The sequence below is a fragment of the Xiphias gladius genome, chromosome 17 (genome assembly GCF_016859285.1).
Source record: "Xiphias gladius isolate SHS-SW01 ecotype Sanya breed wild chromosome 17, ASM1685928v1, whole genome shotgun sequence".
NCBI classification, from domain to species: Eukaryota; Metazoa; Chordata; class Actinopteri; order Istiophoriformes; family Xiphiidae; genus Xiphias; species Xiphias gladius.
Genome location: NC_053416.1, coordinates 18,958,897 through 18,977,674, shown reverse-complemented (window position 1 = coordinate 18,977,674; position 18,778 = coordinate 18,958,897). Strand labels below are relative to the sequence as shown.

The 18,778-nt window shown below is 38.3% G+C and overlaps 1 protein-coding gene across 1 annotated transcript; it reads left to right on the top strand.

The window, feature by feature from the left end:
• Positions 1–281: 281 nt before the first annotated feature.
• Positions 282–16,458, top strand: zc3h12b (zinc finger CCCH-type containing 12B). The gene is made up of 6 exons (XM_040150482.1): positions 282–358; positions 6,024–6,818; positions 6,962–7,101; positions 7,453–7,687; positions 8,017–8,123; positions 8,235–16,458. The coding sequence occupies exons 2-6, from the start codon at positions 6,187–6,189 to the stop codon at positions 9,659–9,661; spliced, it is 2,541 nt and encodes an 846-aa protein (XP_040006416.1). The 5' UTR covers positions 282–358; positions 6,024–6,186; the 3' UTR covers positions 9,662–16,458.
• The last annotated feature ends 2,320 nt before the right edge of the window (positions 16,459–18,778 follow it).

The window sequence follows — 18,778 nt, the reverse complement described above, 5'->3', positions numbered from 1 at the left end:
TTCATAATAAAGTTATTTCTATCTTGAGTGCCCCAGTAGGAATCTATGACAAGTCTGCCCTTGTTTGCAAGGCTCAGTGATATGGTTCTGGTTATTTTCAGAGAGCAGAATTCACACATATACGGGTGTGAATGACAGTTCTCACTCTACAAGCCACTAAGAATCAGCATCATAACGGTGGCCGTTTCAAATAAAGTTTTGTACAAATGAAGTTTGTAACGGTGTTCTGACCCCGGTTTCTTTTCACTGCTTGAGTTACTTGTTTCCCTCGCTTCAACTGGCAACCCTGACCAAACTGCGACAGCGCCAATGGCAGCAAAACATAAGTGTTACAGGCGAGGAGGATGACAGCAACAAGGTGAGAGGAGAACCGTTTGAAGTGAACGACGCTAGTGATTTATGTGCAGATTGTGTGGAGAAACGTGTTGTGCTGCCGTGGTTTCACCGCCGTCTGAAATATTAAATCGTCGTCAACTTTAACTCAAGTTACTGTAGTGTTCCGGCAAAAATGTTAGCACACGCTCAGCAGCTAAAGCTAACCAACGTTAGCAATCTAACGTTTAAGTTAGCCTGTGGAGCCACTGAGTTGGCGATCATTACTGTATTTTAGCCTACCTAGCTTTGCTATTGCTGCCGTTAACTAAATAGAGTCCGGCGTTGCCTGTCCAGCTCGGTGGTAAGCGTAAGCTTGCAATAACAGTTATCCAATCGCTGTCCAGCCGGTGGCCGACAAGACAAACCGAAGTAGGCCGGTTAGTTTTCGTAGCCAAAATGTTGACTCTCCAGCTGGCTAAATAACGTTAAAACAGCTTGTTAGCGTGTGCTAACGGTAACTCGGGGCCTAAGGGTATCAAACCAGTTAACTCTAATCAAATTGAACCGCAAAGGTGGCGTCGTGTGCAGTAGTAATGTTATAACGTTATACGATGTACAGGACTGTAAGTATGAGATCCCTTGTACTGTCATATTGTTTAACCTTCCTCCATTTCATTCCTCCTAACTCATGATGCTGTTGCTAATGATATCAAGCACTTCGTTTTTTTGTATTGACGTGTCAGCTGGTTAGCTGATGAATGCAGTAACACAGTAAGTTAATACAACAGTTCAGGAGGCTTCCTGTATGGTCACTGTCATTGCGACAAATGCAGTGTTTGGATTTGGTTGCACATTCATGTAGTTTGCTGATAAGTAAAGGAATAAATGAGAGTTCAGTTCAGTTCGCACTTTGCGTTTTGCCTACTGTTAATACCAACCTGCCAAAGGGAAAATTTCCTCAATTTTTACTTTAAAATAGTTTCCAAATTGTTTTAACACAGAATTAATTGGAAAAGGATTTAAAAGTTCAAACTCTACTTGAAAATCACCAAATTAGTAAGAAGAAAAACTTGTTAAGTAGAAGCTCACTTAAAAAGAGCAAAACTGGCTACAACTTTATGCAATGTTTATGACTTACAATATACTTTAAAAATGGGAAAGATGGGGAATGTGTATTGTGAACCTACACATTAATAGATGTGAATAGTAATCATCCATGTGCTATATGACATGTGGCTAAATTTATAATTTTAAAAAAAAAAAAAAAAAGAAGAATGGAAAGACTGCCAAGTGATTCCTTCCATTCCTGCTTTGAGCATGACTTTTACAGTATGTTTCCATAGCAAGTGATGATTGACAACTGTCTGCTAAGTAACAGCTAAAAATCCCTGTGTTGCGCAAAATAGGCCATATGATTAACTGTGTATTGATGAGACATCTGTCTGTCTTGCTAAAGTGTTAGCTTTACACAGTGGCACAGATCATTTACTGGGGTCATATGCAGGATTCTGGCGTCAGTGTTCTCGTCTTTTCAAGTGTAAGATGAACAGTGAAAAAACCCTCCAAAAACAAATGCAATGACTAAAACACCAGCATTCAGTTTCAGCATTGTACTAGACGAGATGTCACTGCTCCAGTGAGTATAAAGTGAGATGGGAATATAGTGCCATCATCTGATAAATGTACATAACGAAATAAGTTCATATTGTTTTTCTTGGTTCCATGTACTGGATGACTGGTTACTGTGTCTTTCCCTTGGTTATCAGATGAAGTTATTTATAGGTACAAATCATTTTCATGTCTTCACGGTTGGTGGTTAAGACCACACTGACCGGGTGCTGCAGGAGCCACTATTCAAGGGCATCTCAGTTTTGTAGTTTTGAAGTGATGTGTCTTCTTAAAAGTGGTGGCTAAGCATACTGGAAGTGCGGCAAGGATCAGCCTTTCGCCTTAGTAATGACTTTTTTCTGTATAAAGTAACAGTGTTATTGCTGCTGGTATCACAGTAACAATTACATGCCCTTCTGTCCGGATCATTTCTATACACTGGTGGTCGTCCTTACAGTATCTCTAATTTTTTCAGGCATGATTTCAAGATATCTAACTACCCAAGCAATAAATGTAACAATAACTGACCATAGGGTTGTTTATGCCTGCTCCATATTGGATATAATGTAGGGTCAGCAATGCAAAAGATGGCTTCATGGAACTGCTTCACTTGTTGCTATGAAACAACACTACATGAGCCTGTGCATGTGCAGAGATAGTCTGGAGGCCTTGCTGAGTCTGAGCCTGTGAATCTGGAGGTGGAAGGGAAAGGAATGGAAGAGCTCTGCTCCCTTAACTAAGTATTGATGTGGTCATAGAATTTCTTAGATGGCAGTGGGCTGTGTGAGCTTTTGTCCTGTGTCTGTCCCGATTCCAAGAAGTTGCACAATAGTGCCTCAACATCCCTCCTTTTTTGAGGTATTAGTATTCACACCTTATTTTGTTCTCATCCTTGTCATACTGGTCAGTAGTTCAACAGTATGTGCCATCGATGCTGTAAGCGTACACAAAGCACTGACATTAAAGGGTATACTTTACATATATTGACCCTCAAAATATCTGTCAACCTTAAGGATCTACCCTTGAAAGGCATTGATTGTTGAGGGTGTTGCGAGTGACATAGTATTTGCTATATACTTACGTCAATCAACGCTGAAAGTAGAAATCTCAGTCACATACATTGGTCAGCATGTTTTATACGCACATGTAGGAATCCAGATTGAGTTTTCTTTTTTTTTCAAAGGTCAGCACAGATAGATGTCTGAGCAATGTAATTTTTATTGCGAAATATGCTGCTTCAAGAATTTCAATGCAGAGTTGTAGTGTAAGTGTTCTGCATTTACTGGCTGCTTGAAGAGGGATGATGAGCTGTGTTTGTGTTAGTCGTGACTGGTAAAAAGGAGTTAGCTGATGACAAGGCTGTGTTGCTAAGCAACCTACATCATGGGCTGTGCCTCTTGAAGCTTGAAGCTGGCTGTATTCTACTCTCTGTAAAGCTGGGGAAAGTAGTCTAGTGTGTCTGTTCACGAATGTACTTGTTATTAACATTTTTATCATCAATATCCATGTGTAAAAAATGTACACTTGGAGCTGTTATCTGTGTTGTATGGTTTATACTGCAGCCAACCCCCCACCCCCCAGATTTGAGTGCTACTCTGCTTTACCATAAAATAGCTTTGGGCCCTGAGGAATTCTGTTCAATTCAAATTGTCATTAGAGGGCTGGAGGCGTAGGGATACACTGTTCAGCTCACATTTTGTCTCAGGTTATGTTAACTCATGCAATTACCCCATGTGTGTCATAGACGTGAGGGGCACTTCTTCAGTAAAGGACATTAACACGTTTTCTGCAGGAAGATGGGTTTTCATGTTATGAGCAATAAGCCTGAGAGACAGGAAAGTCAAGTGGAGACTTTTTGTTGTGTTTAGCATCTATATTTTTCAATATAGCACCTATACAGGAGATCAGTGACACTATTTTCTATATTTGTTTATTGTGAATAAATACAATAGTGAATTTATGTAATATTAACAACAAAAAAAATAGTATATTTAATTCTTCAGCGACTTGCAAAAATCTGAAAAACAAGACTACCTCTAGGAAGTTAGTGAAGTGGAGAAAATTCTCATTCATTTCACCAGTGCAATGCCCGTTCAATATGTCCTTGTTATCTCATAATAGTTCACTATTTTATCGTAATGTATTCATCATCTGATTTCCATGTCAATGCTGTCCTATGATGTTAGTGATAATAATAATCAACGCTTTGTGTCAGATACCTGATCAGAAACTACTAGACCACAAATTCAGAAGGTCTGCTGTGACACATACACTCCCTCGCCATTTCATTATGTACATCTAGATAAAACTAATGCAGTATAATACAACAGGCCTGCAATAAATCCTTCCTTCATGTGGATTATAATGTTCAGTTTTTACTGAATCTGTTTGAAAGAGGTGTGGATTTATTTTAATGGTCATTTTGGAGGCTGTAATTTGTGGTGCTGTTGAACTGTACAGGGTTATACTGAGAGGTGTTCCTAATATTTTTTCCATCCTATTTATATGAATTAAGCTTGACAAAATATTATTAACATAGGTTTATCTAGGTGTACCTAATAAATTGGCAAGTGAGTGTAGCTTAATTTAATAACTGTGTGTCACAGTAACCCTTTCCCTGAACTGGAGAATCAATATTTTTATTGAAGTATACCATGGATTTATTTCATCGTTGGAGTAGTATGCAGTTAAGAAAATCACTGCAAAATGTATTTTGCATCAGCAAGGGAAATATTTCAAACAATTGAATGTCTGTTTAAGCCATTTTCTCACTGGCCGTTGAAGGAAACAGAAAATACACAACAGCCAAATAACAACGTTAGATGAAGCATGGTGTAATGTTACATTCCACGTATTATTAATAGTATATTAATCCTCATATATCATGCTTAGGTGGGGATAAAAAGTAAACAAAACGGTGCTGTCTTGCTGCTTAAACAAAGTGCTCCGGGATGCTTTTGCTTCAAGTGACCGTGCATATCAATTGTACTGCTGTGACAGTTCATTTCCAATTTGCAGAGCTTGGGTCTCTGTCTAAAATAGTTCCACACTTTAGATGATCATGTGTGAGTTTTTGTAGCTGCAGCTTGGTTTCTGGGGAAACCAGTGCTTTGACCGGGTGCAGCCATCTTTGCAACATGCAGTTGTCGTAATCCATGAAGGTTGCATGGATGAGTTGCTCCAGCCCTAACAAACTGTCATTTAATGTTTCTTGGGAACTGCTCATTCAAAAACCTAAACAGTCAACGCTCCACTTCTTTGGGTCCTCCATGATACACCCATCAAGTTTAAAGTGGATTGGATGAGCAGTTGTCTAGAAAATAAAATGACAGACAGAAAGACAGATAGAGATTCCTCCATATATAGTTAGATATTATTAAGAATTGTTGGTGTTATTTCCACCTAACTTCAGTAAATATTCACATTTCCGTTAACTGGTAGCTGTCTCACTGCATACCAACAACAACCAGGGGAAACAAGTTTACAAATGCAGCCCTGCTGTAGATGCTTTGCTATAGTTTGAATGTGCAGTTAGTTACAGCTTACAGCTTCAAGTACATCATTGGTTGCAAATTTTTAAGAATCAATGGGTTTGTTGGTGTGACATGTAACATTTCTCTAAGATAAGGAGAGACAGTCAGACAGAAAGTATACCCTGCAGTCTTACCAGACATTGCAAAAATGCATACGAAACAAAAGAGTAGGCAAACACCAAAACACAGTCAGACAGAGAGGACATGCATATGTCCACGTTCATAACAGACCTTTTGGTCTCCCACATGTGGGGTGGAAGGTGGGTGGGTGAGGGAGCTGGAGACTCGTAGACACATTAAACTAAATTCTCAAGCCAATGAACAATTGCACGTGAATGTATCATTCTCGCAGGCTCTATTAGCTTGCTACACTTTGACCTGCTTTTTCCAGGCAGATTTTTGAATGCAAGAATTACTTTATTCCAAAAAAATCTTTTTGGTTGAGCCAAGGAAATAAATGTATGGGAACAGAGGCAAATTATTTCTTTCAAAATTATTTTAAGGTTGATAAAACTTTAACACATACTACACACTGATACTTTTCATTGTTATTTTGCTCTCTTTCAGGATTACATAGTTTTATTAAGCCTTCTCACATAGGGAAGAGTGTGTTACTTTGGCCCTACACAAACAGCCTGTAGTGCTAAAGTCCAGCATTGAGTATGATTCCCTGGTTACGGTGGAGGTGAGGAAGCATGGGGTGGAAACCTGAGGTTTCAAGACAAACGTGATGACAGCATGGTCCATGGTGGAGAAGCTCAAAATGGAAAAACGCCCATGCAGGGAAGAGAACATTGACTCAAGCGAGGCCCAGCATGCCACTGATGAGTCTGAGGATGGTAGCAGCTCAGAAAGCGAGTCGGGAGAGCTGCAACGCCAGAGGGTTCAGGTGAACAACAGCAGCTGTAAGAAGCAGGAACCTTTGGCTGTCACAAAACCACATCGACAGCTCTGTCGCTCTCCATGCCTTGATCGGCCCAGTTTTTCCCAGAGTAGCACTGTGCAAGATTTTCGTGAGGATGAGACCAGCACAGGACCAGGGATCAAGCCAGCCAGTGACAGGGAGTACCAGACTAAAATGGAATTTGCTTTGAAGTTGGGTTATTCAGGAGAGCAGGTGGAGACTGTGCTCAACAAGTTGGGGGCTGCAGCTTTAATTAACGATATTCTTGCTGAGTTAGTGAGGCTTGGAAACAAAGTAGAGCCTGAAAATCAACCTTGCAGCAGTACAGCGACATTAATATCACGGTCCCCCTGTGTTAAAGAGACGGTTAGTCCAGAAGTGTCAGTGGAAGATGAATCTGTGGATACCTTTGATAACCTCAGGCCTATCGTCATTGATGGCTCAAATGTGGCAATGAGGTAAGATGCTACTAAACATACACTCCTGTTTAATTGGTCTGCGCTTCATACAAAGTGCATTTATGTTCTGAAACATTTTCCACTAATGAAACTCATTTCATGAAGTTTAAGTAGACCTTATACCACATTGTTTTGTTTTCTAGCCATGGAAACAAAGAGGTATTCTCTTGCCGTGGTATCCAACTTGCTGTTGAGTGGTTTCGTGAGAAAGGGCACAAAGACATCACTGTATTTGTCCCAGCGTGGAGGAAGGAACAGTCCCGGCCTGATGCCCTCATTACAGGTTGTAAAGTACAGTAGTCGTTGATAAGTTGTAGTTTGTATTAGCAGTATTTGTATAAATATCTACTGTAGGACAGGTCCGTAGGTAGCCAGCCTACCGGTTAGAAGAGTAATATCATGACATTTTTGTATTTTACTGAAGCAGGAACTTGTGATGTGGTAATAGTTAGCAAGAAGTGGGTGTTGGGAAACTATCCACCATGTATTAACTGATAAAATACCATAATATACCCTAATGCATATCATTGTCATTCAAAATACGGTAGGTTTTCGTGTTTTTTTGATGGAATTATGATAAGCTGTTAATGGACTGTTGATCAATTTTAAAATGTACTTTAAACGTCTCTTTCAGATCAAGAAATATTACGCAAGCTGGAAAAGGAGAAGATCCTGGTTTTCACGCCATCTCGGAGAGTTCAAGGCAGGAGGGTGGTGTGCTATGATGATCGCTTCATAGTGAAGCTGGCTTATGATTCTGATGGAATTATTGTGTCAAATGACAACTACAGGGACTTGCAAAATGAGAAGCCAGAGTGGAAGAAATTCATAGAAGAGCGTCTCCTAATGTACTCATTTGTCAACGACAAGTAAGAAACCACAATGCATTCTTACCCCCAATTATATAGTATAGCCATAGATTCTGAGGATATAGTCCTTGTTAGAAGATAAGATATCTCATTTACTACAATACCATTGTACAAACTATTTTTATATCTAAATTGGTTAGTAGTGTAAATGGTTATTTATTCAAAAGCTTTTAAGACTATTTATCTGTGACATAATCTATTTAGTCATTGTATTATGACCTTTGCTAATTAGAAAATCAGGGAGACCAGTTATTAGTTCCATTTTGTTGCAGGGACTCTTCAAGCTGGAATAATAAAGTTGACATTTAATAATGACATATTTTCAATAGGTTTATGCCACCTGATGATCCACTGGGAAGACATGGTCCAAGCCTAGAAAATTTCCTCCGCAAGCGTCCTGTTGTTCCAGAGCACAAAAAACAACCCTGCCCCTATGGTAAGTTCCCCAAATGTCTTCTAAAAGCAATGTCTGAATAATGTTGAATTTTTGTTAGTATCATTTAAGTGTTTAATTTTCTTGACTTGATTTACTCTTTCTTTAAACAAGGGAAAAAGTGCACATATGGACATAAGTGCAAGTACTATCATCCAGAGCGTGTCAACCAGCCACAGCGGTCAGTGGCTGATGAGCTACGAGCCTTTGCCAAATTGTCTGCAGTGAAGACAATGAGTGAGGGGGCTTTAGCTAAATGCGGTACTGGTCCAGCATCTGCAAAGGGGGACAGCAACTCTGAGGCCAAACGTGTGGCACCTAAACGTCAATCTGATCCCAGTATTCGTTCAGTGGCCTGTGAACCTCCAGAGGCACTGTCCGTTGTTAGGAAGTCTGAGACAAATTCAGTGCCTTCCCTCGTGTCTGCTCTCAGTGTGCCCACGATGCAGCCTGCCAAGAGCCATGCAGCTGGGGCCTTGAACACACGATCAGCCAGCAGCCCAGTGCCAGGTTCTTTGCAGTTTGCACACAGTTCTCTAGAGCATATGTCTAGTGTACAGTACCCTCCTATTTTAGTTACTAATAGTCATGGCGCCTCTGTTACATACAGTGAACAGTTCCCAAAGTATGACTCAGTTAGTGACCATGGATATTATTCACTGCACAGTGATTTTTCAAACATGAGCATGAGCAGCATGCATAATGTTGATAGTTTCTGTAGCATGGAGCACGAGCATGGTGTGTATCAGAGAAATCCCAGCCACTGCCCCGAATCCTGCCTCAGCCATTCAAACAGTGACTCGTTCTCCTCTTACGGAGACCTGTACCCAGGCTCTGTGGACAGTAGCTTAGAGGAGAGTATGAAGGGGCAGCAGCCGTCTCCCGCACAGGGTCGAATGCAAACTTTCTCCCATGGGTTTCGCCATGAAGCACTGACAAGGGTACAGAGTTACGGACCAGAGGAACCCAAGCAGGGCCTCCGTAAGCAGTCTGGATCTCATCTAGCACCACATATCCAGCATGCTGCAGTGGGAGCCAGGTCCAGCTGCCCTGGAGACTATCCCCTAACTCAGAATGTCCTACCACCTTTGTCCTCACAGCCCACACGGTCTCTTGGTATGACTCGTATGGACAGTATATCAGATTCAAGGCTATATGATAGTAACCCAATGAGACAGAGGCGACCTCCACTGTGCCGTGAGCAGCATGCAAGCTGGGACCCTCTGCCTTGCGGTAATGAGTCCTATGGATATCATTCATATCCACTGAGTAACAGCCTGATGCCATGTTGCGAACGGGTGATGGTCCGCAGCATGCCAGACAAAATGGAACAAATCTGGAACTCACCATGGGAGACCCCGTCTGCAGCTGAACATCAAGAGCGGTATGTCATCCCAGACCACCAGTATCAAACATATCGGAACCTTTGTAACATTTTTCCTGCTTACATAGTTCACTCGGTAATGGAGAAGAACCCTCATTTGACAGATCCACAACAACTTGCCGCTGTTATTGTTACAAAACTGAGGTCATGCCACTGAGCAGTTAACCATATGAAACATTCAAAAGTGATGCGATAGGGAAAATAAGGCTTTTGATTGCAAAGATAGGCACTTGTTCAATGTTGCTGCACGTGCAACATCTGCCCTCAGGAGTTAATAATTTTTTTAATGTCTCTGATGGGAAATCTGGTGATCACATTTTACATCACTAAGATGACAGACATAATCAGCATAGAGGAAGTTTGTCTAAAAAGTTTAAGTTGAATTGCAAGATGTTTCACATATGAAACCTGAATTTTTATATGAAGTGTGGTGAAGTTGGTATTTGGTAATACCTTATTAGAAATCTGGTTCATAACACATTCATACAACCTGAACAGGAGCTGCGTAGAAGCGATTAACCGTATCCATGATAAACTTAACCTTTGTTCATCATTGTTAATTCTAGAAAATACATAGAATAGTCTGCTAACATTTGGCAGGACTGTTAAATGTCCCTCAGATCAATTGATTTTTAATTGATTACATAATATATAAAAATGGAGCCCTGAAGTGTTCAGTATTGAATAAACAAATAATTATGAAATAAATAATCACATGAATAATTTGTGATGACAAATATGCTAATGTAGCTAGCTAGTGTGATACTGAACTTTGTCCTTTTGTGAGTCAATGTGAACTAAGTGGATCAGTAAAAAGGTTAGCTAGTTGGCAGCACAGTCAAGATAGGAAGTAATAACTCAGCAACATCTCCCACATTTTCCTTATTAAATCTGACGTGAAACCATGTCAACATTTGTACACCCCGTCCTTTTTTGAAGATCTTGTTCAGGTCCTGTGAATGTGTTATGAAAGAAATCTGAAGTGTTTCTAGTGCAGTGGAACTATAAATAACCTAGCTTAGGTCTGCCTCTGCTGTAAATAATTCTTGTGTCTTTTTTTGTGCATTTATTTTGAAGATAAGTAAGAGGGAGGTAGGTAAATACCTCAAAGCATGAACTATGACATTTAATGGCCTTATATCTGAATGACCTCACGCTTTAGTCATTGTCTGATTGGTTTCAATGAAAGTGTTAGTCAATGAAGCCTCCTATACTTTCAAATGTAAAGCACTATCTCAGTATCTAGAGATATATTTTCTCAGCCTCACTTAACAAAGCTACTATTTTGGTAGATTTTGACAGTGCACAAAGCAAGCCAAAAAAGAGATTTGACTTGTATACATGTGCACATATTTATGTACATATAATCACACAAAAGCCATTATTTCAAAGTCATTTATAAGCTGCTAAATAATGCCAAAAAAAGATAAAATTTATATAGTGTCAGTAGTCTACATATCTTAACATTTTGGTTCACAGGATTGATTGGACTATAGTAAAAACTAAAATCTGTGTTTGGATCATTTCTTATGGTGTACTGTATAGTTACCTTTCTGATTTTAGTGGATGCTACATCCAGGATTTTCCTATTCATATACTTGTTGAATTTGCTGTGCTGATTCTTTTCAATGTGAAAATATAAACAGTATTTTGTTTCAAACAGTAGCTCTAATTGACTCCTTCAGTGGAGCAGCTTTTTTTCAGAAATAGGTTAATTTGGGTTCAAGACTACTTTTACATGCACCTAAGTAGTCTTGAGTAGTCAAGCTTTTGTCACTGACCTGATTACTGACACATAAATGAGAAATGAGAAACCTAGTTTCCTTTATCAGTTTAGAACATTAAGAGAAACTTGGTTATAGATCTCTGTTGGTATTTGGCCATTTGTACACTTTCTAAGGGGTTGTTTGTTGTTGTTGTTTTTTAAACTTGTGCATGACAGAGACCCAGGACAGGGAAGACATCATTACTCTGGCAGTGATGAAAGGAAATATTGTTACTTGTGTCCATGCATCATTGCATCTAGAGTAATTAAATCCAAAGTCCAGTTTATACTGAACAATCTTCAACAAGCAAACACTAAAACATGCTATCCTCTTACTTTACCATTAGTCCAAATATCAGTGTGGCAGTGTCCTATTACTAAAATTCTTATTTAACGGACTAGTGTATAGGATTTAGGGGGATCTGTTGGCAGAAATGGAATATAATATTGATAATCATGTTTACATTAGTGTATAATCACCTGAAACTAAGAATCTTTTCATTAGCTTAGAATGAGCTATTAATATCTACGTGGGGAGCTGGTCCTCTTCCAGGGAGCCCACCATGTTAAACTGTCATGTTTCTACAGTAGCCCAGAACGGACAAACATACCTAATAATACTTGTTCTAGAAAGGGCCTTCGCATGTTTACGTTACCTGAAGGCCACTGTAAGTTTTCCTACACACTTGGAAAAGGAGGGTTGAGGGGAGGGGAATTCAGTTGGTTGCAATCTCCAACCTCAAGGTTAGATGCCACTAAATCCTACACACTGGTCTTTTAACACACTAGATACACATAAAATATTGCAAACTTGGTTCAAAGTGTGGGGGAGGGAAGATACATATCTGCTTTTGGATAAAACTGTGTGTAAACTGGGATTTTAAAGAAATACAATTGCAGTGCATCTTAACAAGTCGTCCAATTTCATGCCTTAACCTGATTTCTCACCGTTACCTGGTTTCTTATGTGCATATAAACGTATTGAAACTTTGAGAATTCATTTCACCAGGCTGTGATTTGACTAAGATAGGGACAAGTTGTAGAAAATTTGTATTAGAGATGGAAACAGTTTAAATGTTTGCACAAGTCACATGATGCTCAGATAAAATGATAAAAAACTGTAACAGTTAGGCCTGGGGGTGAGTTAAATATTTGACTTATTTTTTGATATCTTTTAGAATATGAGGTTTCAATAATTGTATAAAAAAATGCAGTGAATGCTAGAAAGCATGTTGGAGATGACATTTAATGTATGTTTTTATTTTTTCGGGTGGGGTGGGGTCTGAATTGCTCAAATACAGATATAAAGTACGCATACATGCAACCAGTCTCCCAGGATCATGGAAAGGTTTGGCTGTGCCTTGCAGCACATTGCTCAGGATGCTTTTAGTTTTCTAATTTTCAGTCTTTTCCTGCCAAAAACCAGTGGTTACTGGCAAGAGTCTACTCTGATCTAGTAGTGATATATTTTGTGAAAATCCTACATGTAACATGTAGTACTTTAAAGTTAAAGTTTATTATGTACAGGTAAAATGTGGAGATGGCATCGCAAAACTTTGTACTTCTTTGTGTTTATCCTCGTTATGCACCTTGAGATCTAGAAAACTGGGCTAATAGGGTGGCTTTATGTGATGCAGCTTTAGCCAGATGAAGTAATGTTGGTACCATAAGGGTGCAAAGTTCCCATGCAGCCAAAGATGAAAATGGGTGTTAAAAAAACTGCTTAAAGATAATTTGATTTGCTCACATTATAGCATGCTGATTGCCTGGCATTTGTTGAGCCAGTGATCTTGACTGGACCTTTAAATTTTAACCATGAATGGGAGCCTAAGGATGCTAATTCTGGATGCTAATCATGAAGTTTGGTATGGCCCCTAGTTCATCAGGTCAAACCTATCACTTATTCACAATAAATCTTAACTAATGGGGCACGTTAACATCAGTTTCTCTAGATGCATTCATTCTCCCAAGATGTTTAATTATCTTGATTTTTTTTTTTTTAATGATCCATTGCATCTTCTTTCCTCCGACATCTGGACAGAGTTGTGCATGAAACATTCAGCCTACAACTGCAGAGAAGCTGTAACTTGTAAAGACAACCCTAATAGCAAAATTGTGCTTTGAGTGCATTTAAAGGGAAATGCCACTTAATTTCAGGATTCAGGTATGTTACCCCTAGGCTTACTTTTGGATTGCATGACTGAGCATTACCAATTAACAGTATAGTATTACATGAGTTTGGCCCCCAATGTTTAATGTCAGATTTGTGTTAAAGTTCTAATTTTGAGTCAAATAGCAAACATGATAAGGGGACAGTTTATTGCTTTGGTGTTTTATTATTTCAATAAATAATTAAAAACACAGGGAAGTGATGTTGAGCTCAAACACAAAGTCCAGAGAGTTTGACTCCCATTTGTACTTAATGGAGCAGCATCAGACTATGTTTTGATGGCATCACAGACTATAAAAAAACTGCATGAGAATTTTTAAACTGAGTGGTATTACTCTTTAACAGGGCTAATTATGTGAGCCTGACTTTGTCTCAATGGTGGTGCTTCAAAAATATATATTTCTTTATAATGTTTAGGTACAACCGTGATATATGAACAGACATAAAGAAAAAAAACATTTGAATGTGTTTTGCCCAAATGAATTTTGGGCTTTTCTGACTTTGTTTTTTCATGAAAAAAGACAAGGCCACTTGAGGCCAGCTGTCTGTTCATGAGAAGGTGAAACAAACTGCCTAAATGTTTCTTCATGTGAAACAATCAGATTGCAAGGCTGCTGTCAAGGTTGTTTCTGGCATTTGGCTAAAAGTTTGCGTGCCATCCTTTGTCCTTGAAATAGTTGAATATTCACAGATTCAAATAAAACAAAAAGTTCTCAGCGCAAAAAGAATAAATTATGCAGTCACTGATAAAACTAAAACCATCAGCTTTGTTGCTGACTGCGAGATCAAATTTAATAATATGGTTCTCTAGTGATAGTGAGATCCTTCTGTAACCTGAACACTGGAAAAGCCAATTGGCCTATTGAACTCGAGTGCATTTATCTAGGTGTGTTAAGGAATTACAAACTTTAATATAGATGACAACACAAATCTATGGTCAAATGCAAATGATCAGGGTTTATTTTAAATTTTTTTAGGTCATAGTGGGAATAATCCTAGAAATTTTAATTTTGCGATCATCTGGTAAATCGGTGGGGATATCAAGTGATGATCACAGATATCTGTGCCAGATATTGAATCTAGTTATACATACAATTCCTGAGCTGTGATTTACAGTAGAAATAATGTCAATTCAAATCAAAGGAGAAGGGAAATACAGGAACAATGCTCATTTCAGATATTTCAATTTTGTCCCTGTTCCTAAGACTACCTCCAGGAATACACTCTGTTTACCTGGGCCACAGACTCCTTCCAAGCTAAAAGTAAAACCCTCACTATCACAGCAAAAGACTCGAAATGTACCAATCTAGTGTTTTACTGCTTTGCCAAAAGGTTACACTAAAGGCAAGAATGGTGGTTCATAGTCCCCACCCTCCCTTGTAAGTGCCGCAAACAACTAAGCCACAAATGTCTAGAATTGACTTTTGCTTGTTGATACAAATTGTATCTATACCTTGAATGTAACAAAATATGAAATGTGTAATATGAAAATAGTTTTATTTAAATAAAGGGGAAAACAATCAATGCCATAATGTGTGTGACACTGTGTGTCACTGGGAGTAGCCCACTGGTATGTACTAATTATTACTGGGTACAGTAGTTAATTTGCAGGGACATTTACGTGCTACCTAAAAGTGCACAGATACCCTGTGTACAGCAGTAAGCATCATGTCCTCTCTGTACATAGTCACACGTGTGTGTGTATATATATAGAAAGCAATCTGTAATGTAAGTTACTTCAGTTGTTCAAATACTTATATAATATCTGTGTTGTAACCTGTGAACCTTTGGTTAAGTGCATCTATTTCCCCTGAGCTGCCATGTCTGCTTTATGCTACTATAATCGGAATTTCAATATTTTTGATAATATTTTGCCTAATAAAACTTGCCAAAGTTAATCTTGGGTGGCTTTGTCAAATGTAATTTCTTATGTTTCAACACAAGGGTTGTCATGTAATGAATTCTATATTTCAGAGGACAAAGGATTTCTTTTCCATGCACTGTAAACTAAGAGTGACTTTACACCAAACGCAAATCTGTGTCTAGTCTGACAGTTAAAATACAGTTAAAAGAATAATATAGAAATTGCAATCTGTCACTGGCTGATCTTTGGGTGCCACATGACGTCACCACATGCCCTCCACGTGATCGACAAGAAGCAGATGACAGTTTCAGTAGCACCCTGATGCTGAATAATAAATTCAGTGTCAATTTAACTCAGATTTGTGTTTGATGATGCTCTTTCAAGATACAGATCCTTTTAAAACTGGTATTTATTGAAGTGTTTGGCAGTTGATTTAATGACTAACCCTGTATGTTGACAAAGCAGAGGTGTGTTGAATTGTGAATTCCTTCACTATTGAATTATTCACCAATTGTAATTTAATAATTTTTTTGCATCTGAGGCCAGTTTGCATTAGACTAGCTATATTTTCAAGATGTTAAGGCTGATATTGTCAAAATAATAATAAGTTAAGATCAGAATTGATTGTTAATGGCTAAGATCAAGACCAAAGTGATTTTTGATGTTTACACATTATGTACCTGTTATGATAATTGGTTCAAACACACATACACAACTAGTTATGGTCAGATAATTGTGAGCCATTTGACATCTTGCATTTTGTGCTACCATATAGTTTAAAAATGGACTCGTTGGTGTACAAAATGCTATGACAAGAGGCACACGCATTTTAACACTGACTGCACATACATACAGTGTAATACTCAGGTTAAACCACAGAAACATTTTAAATCACATACTTGGTTGTTTTCTAAAATTGAGAAATGCAGTGGTCACCTTTCTGAAGTAGTGTAATTCTCCTGTTTGTGTAGACCATTGTGTCTGAAATGTAATAAGGGAAATCTAAAGCAAGTTTTTTTGTGTTGTGATGATCTGCAGTATTGTAATCTACACTGGCTGGAAAGCATTGCTTTTATAGACCAAAATAAACAAAAATAGACTATTTGGGTCTTTGGGCTCAAACAAAATGTAAGTCTTAATGACAATGTGTTTCTCTCCATAAATAAAGCATAATTCTGTTCATACTGTGTTTTGTCTTTTTTGATGAGAAGAAAGAGACCGGACACGATTACAGAAACACAGCTGTGTTGAAAGTTTTGTGTGGCAACCTCAGTCATTTATGTAAACAATGTGGCGTATTAAACTTTGGCAATTGTTTCATCTGAAGTCAAGAAAGGTAAGAAAATGTTATACAATATGTATCTATAGCTGTCATTCTCTGGTAGAGTGTAACAATTCCTGGGACTCAAACCTGTTAAATAATCATACAGGTGTGTCTTATAAGAATAAGTTACCCTAAATCAAAAAAAGTTAGATGAATCCAGTTTAGATTTCAGTCATACTGAAATAATTACATCCTGCCTTCTCCATGATGATTTAATAGATGGCTGAAATGCTTGTTCGTTGAAAAGTCTCCATTTGAAGGTAAATAAATTAGGAGCAATGTAAAGAATGTAATATGTTGCTCTTTTTCTCCTTGGCAATGTTTTATTTGTGGATTTATAGACCAAACATTTTCATACTATATCTTTGAAATAATCATGTAAAACATTTGAATCCATCTTGAAATCTATAAAACTTCGATAGTTCTTCACAAATTGTTTCTTGCATATCTAATATCTTCAGCCCCTTTGTATTGACAGCAGCTGTACTGTGCAACAAGTTAAACAGCGTATGCACTCTATCTGCTGGTTAAATAGTGTAATAGCAGTTTTATTAAGACCAGACATTTGGTTCTCTTTGCAAAGAAAAACAAAAAACTACTGATCATGAGAAACAAATGTCAACAGACTTTACATGAATTGAACGGACACTAAAACAGCCTGTTTAACTATGGCTAACAAATTAAAATACTCCTCATTTAAATAATAATAAAATGAAATGTTAAGACATTAAAGTCTTCAGAGTTTAAAGAGTCTTCAAAAAGAAACAAAACTCTGTATTCAGAGTCCTAAAACCCAGATTCCTCAGTGTTAATATCATCTATCAAAGTAGAGTGACCTGAGATAACACTGAATTCCAGATGACCTCTTACTCAGTGAGCCTGTAAGTTTGGATAATAAGGTTCACTCTTACATCAGTGTACTTCAGCAAATAATATTAGCTATTAAAATATTAAATATAAAATGATCTTTTAAACACAACAGAGACATCATGTAATTGTGATATGTGGATAACTACATCTTGATAAGGTGCTTCAGCTGCCACGAGAAGCTCATTTAGTGAGCTGAGACTGTGGGAGGTCATCCTGCCCTGGGAGTGTAGGGATGAGTCAACATACAAACGCAGTGACATCTCGGTGCTGTGCTCTCTCTGGGAGTATCAAAGCACCAGCCGGTCTCCAGGGACTCCTTCATGTAGTTATTGGTTTTATTTTTTGCGTTGTTTTTGTTTATTCTAAGGCATTCAGTTTTAGAGCATGAAACTTGAAAGCTGTCATCATTTCCGCTTGCTCGTTTTTGCATATATTTTGGTTGGAAATCGTCATTTAAATATATAAATAAAACGAATACACTTGTACTCAGAGTTAGCGAGCACAAATTTTCATCCAGAACAGCCGGAGACAGATGTTGCGACTGAGTTATAGAGCATCAAGCATTAACTGCACACACACGAAAAAATGCACTTTTATGAGTGAAGTGGTATGAAGAAGACATATTTTGGTTTAGTGAGCAGTGGGAAAAAATAGGGTCCATGTGATCGTGCTCCATCTGGTGCACACCAAAAAAAGTCAAAAGGCTTGAAGCCTTGTCTCTCATGATGAAGCAGTCTGGACTCTGTTATGGTGAGGGAAATGTTATGTGACAAAGTTTAGGCCAGCTGAACCTCTGACATGGCAAGGTAAATTTTAGTAAACAAAGGTATTCTGAGGGGTCGGGTTTGACCTTTAAAGAAGCATTTCTGTCCTGATGGAAGTGGAGTTTACAGGATGATATGCATCCGTCTACAGGGTATGAGTAGTCACAGAGCAGTTGGAAAACCATGAAAACAACTTAGGCATCACACCATACTCCACAGCCCCCCCAGTAATGGCCCAGCTGGAATTTTCTGGTGCAGTGCCTGGATTTTTTTTTCCACCACTACAATTCTTACAACACCATTGGTAATGTGTCTGGTAACACTAATTATCTCCACCATATTACATTGTGTTGTCTCTTACTTTTTGGTATTGTAGAGAGCCTGCATTTATGGTATTTGGGGAATTCATCAAAATAAGTCAACATTTCATGAAAATGGCTGTTTCTATTTCTGCTTCAGCTTTGGTTATAAGAACTGAGTACTAGTCAGGAATACTACGTTCCAACAGTAAATGTGT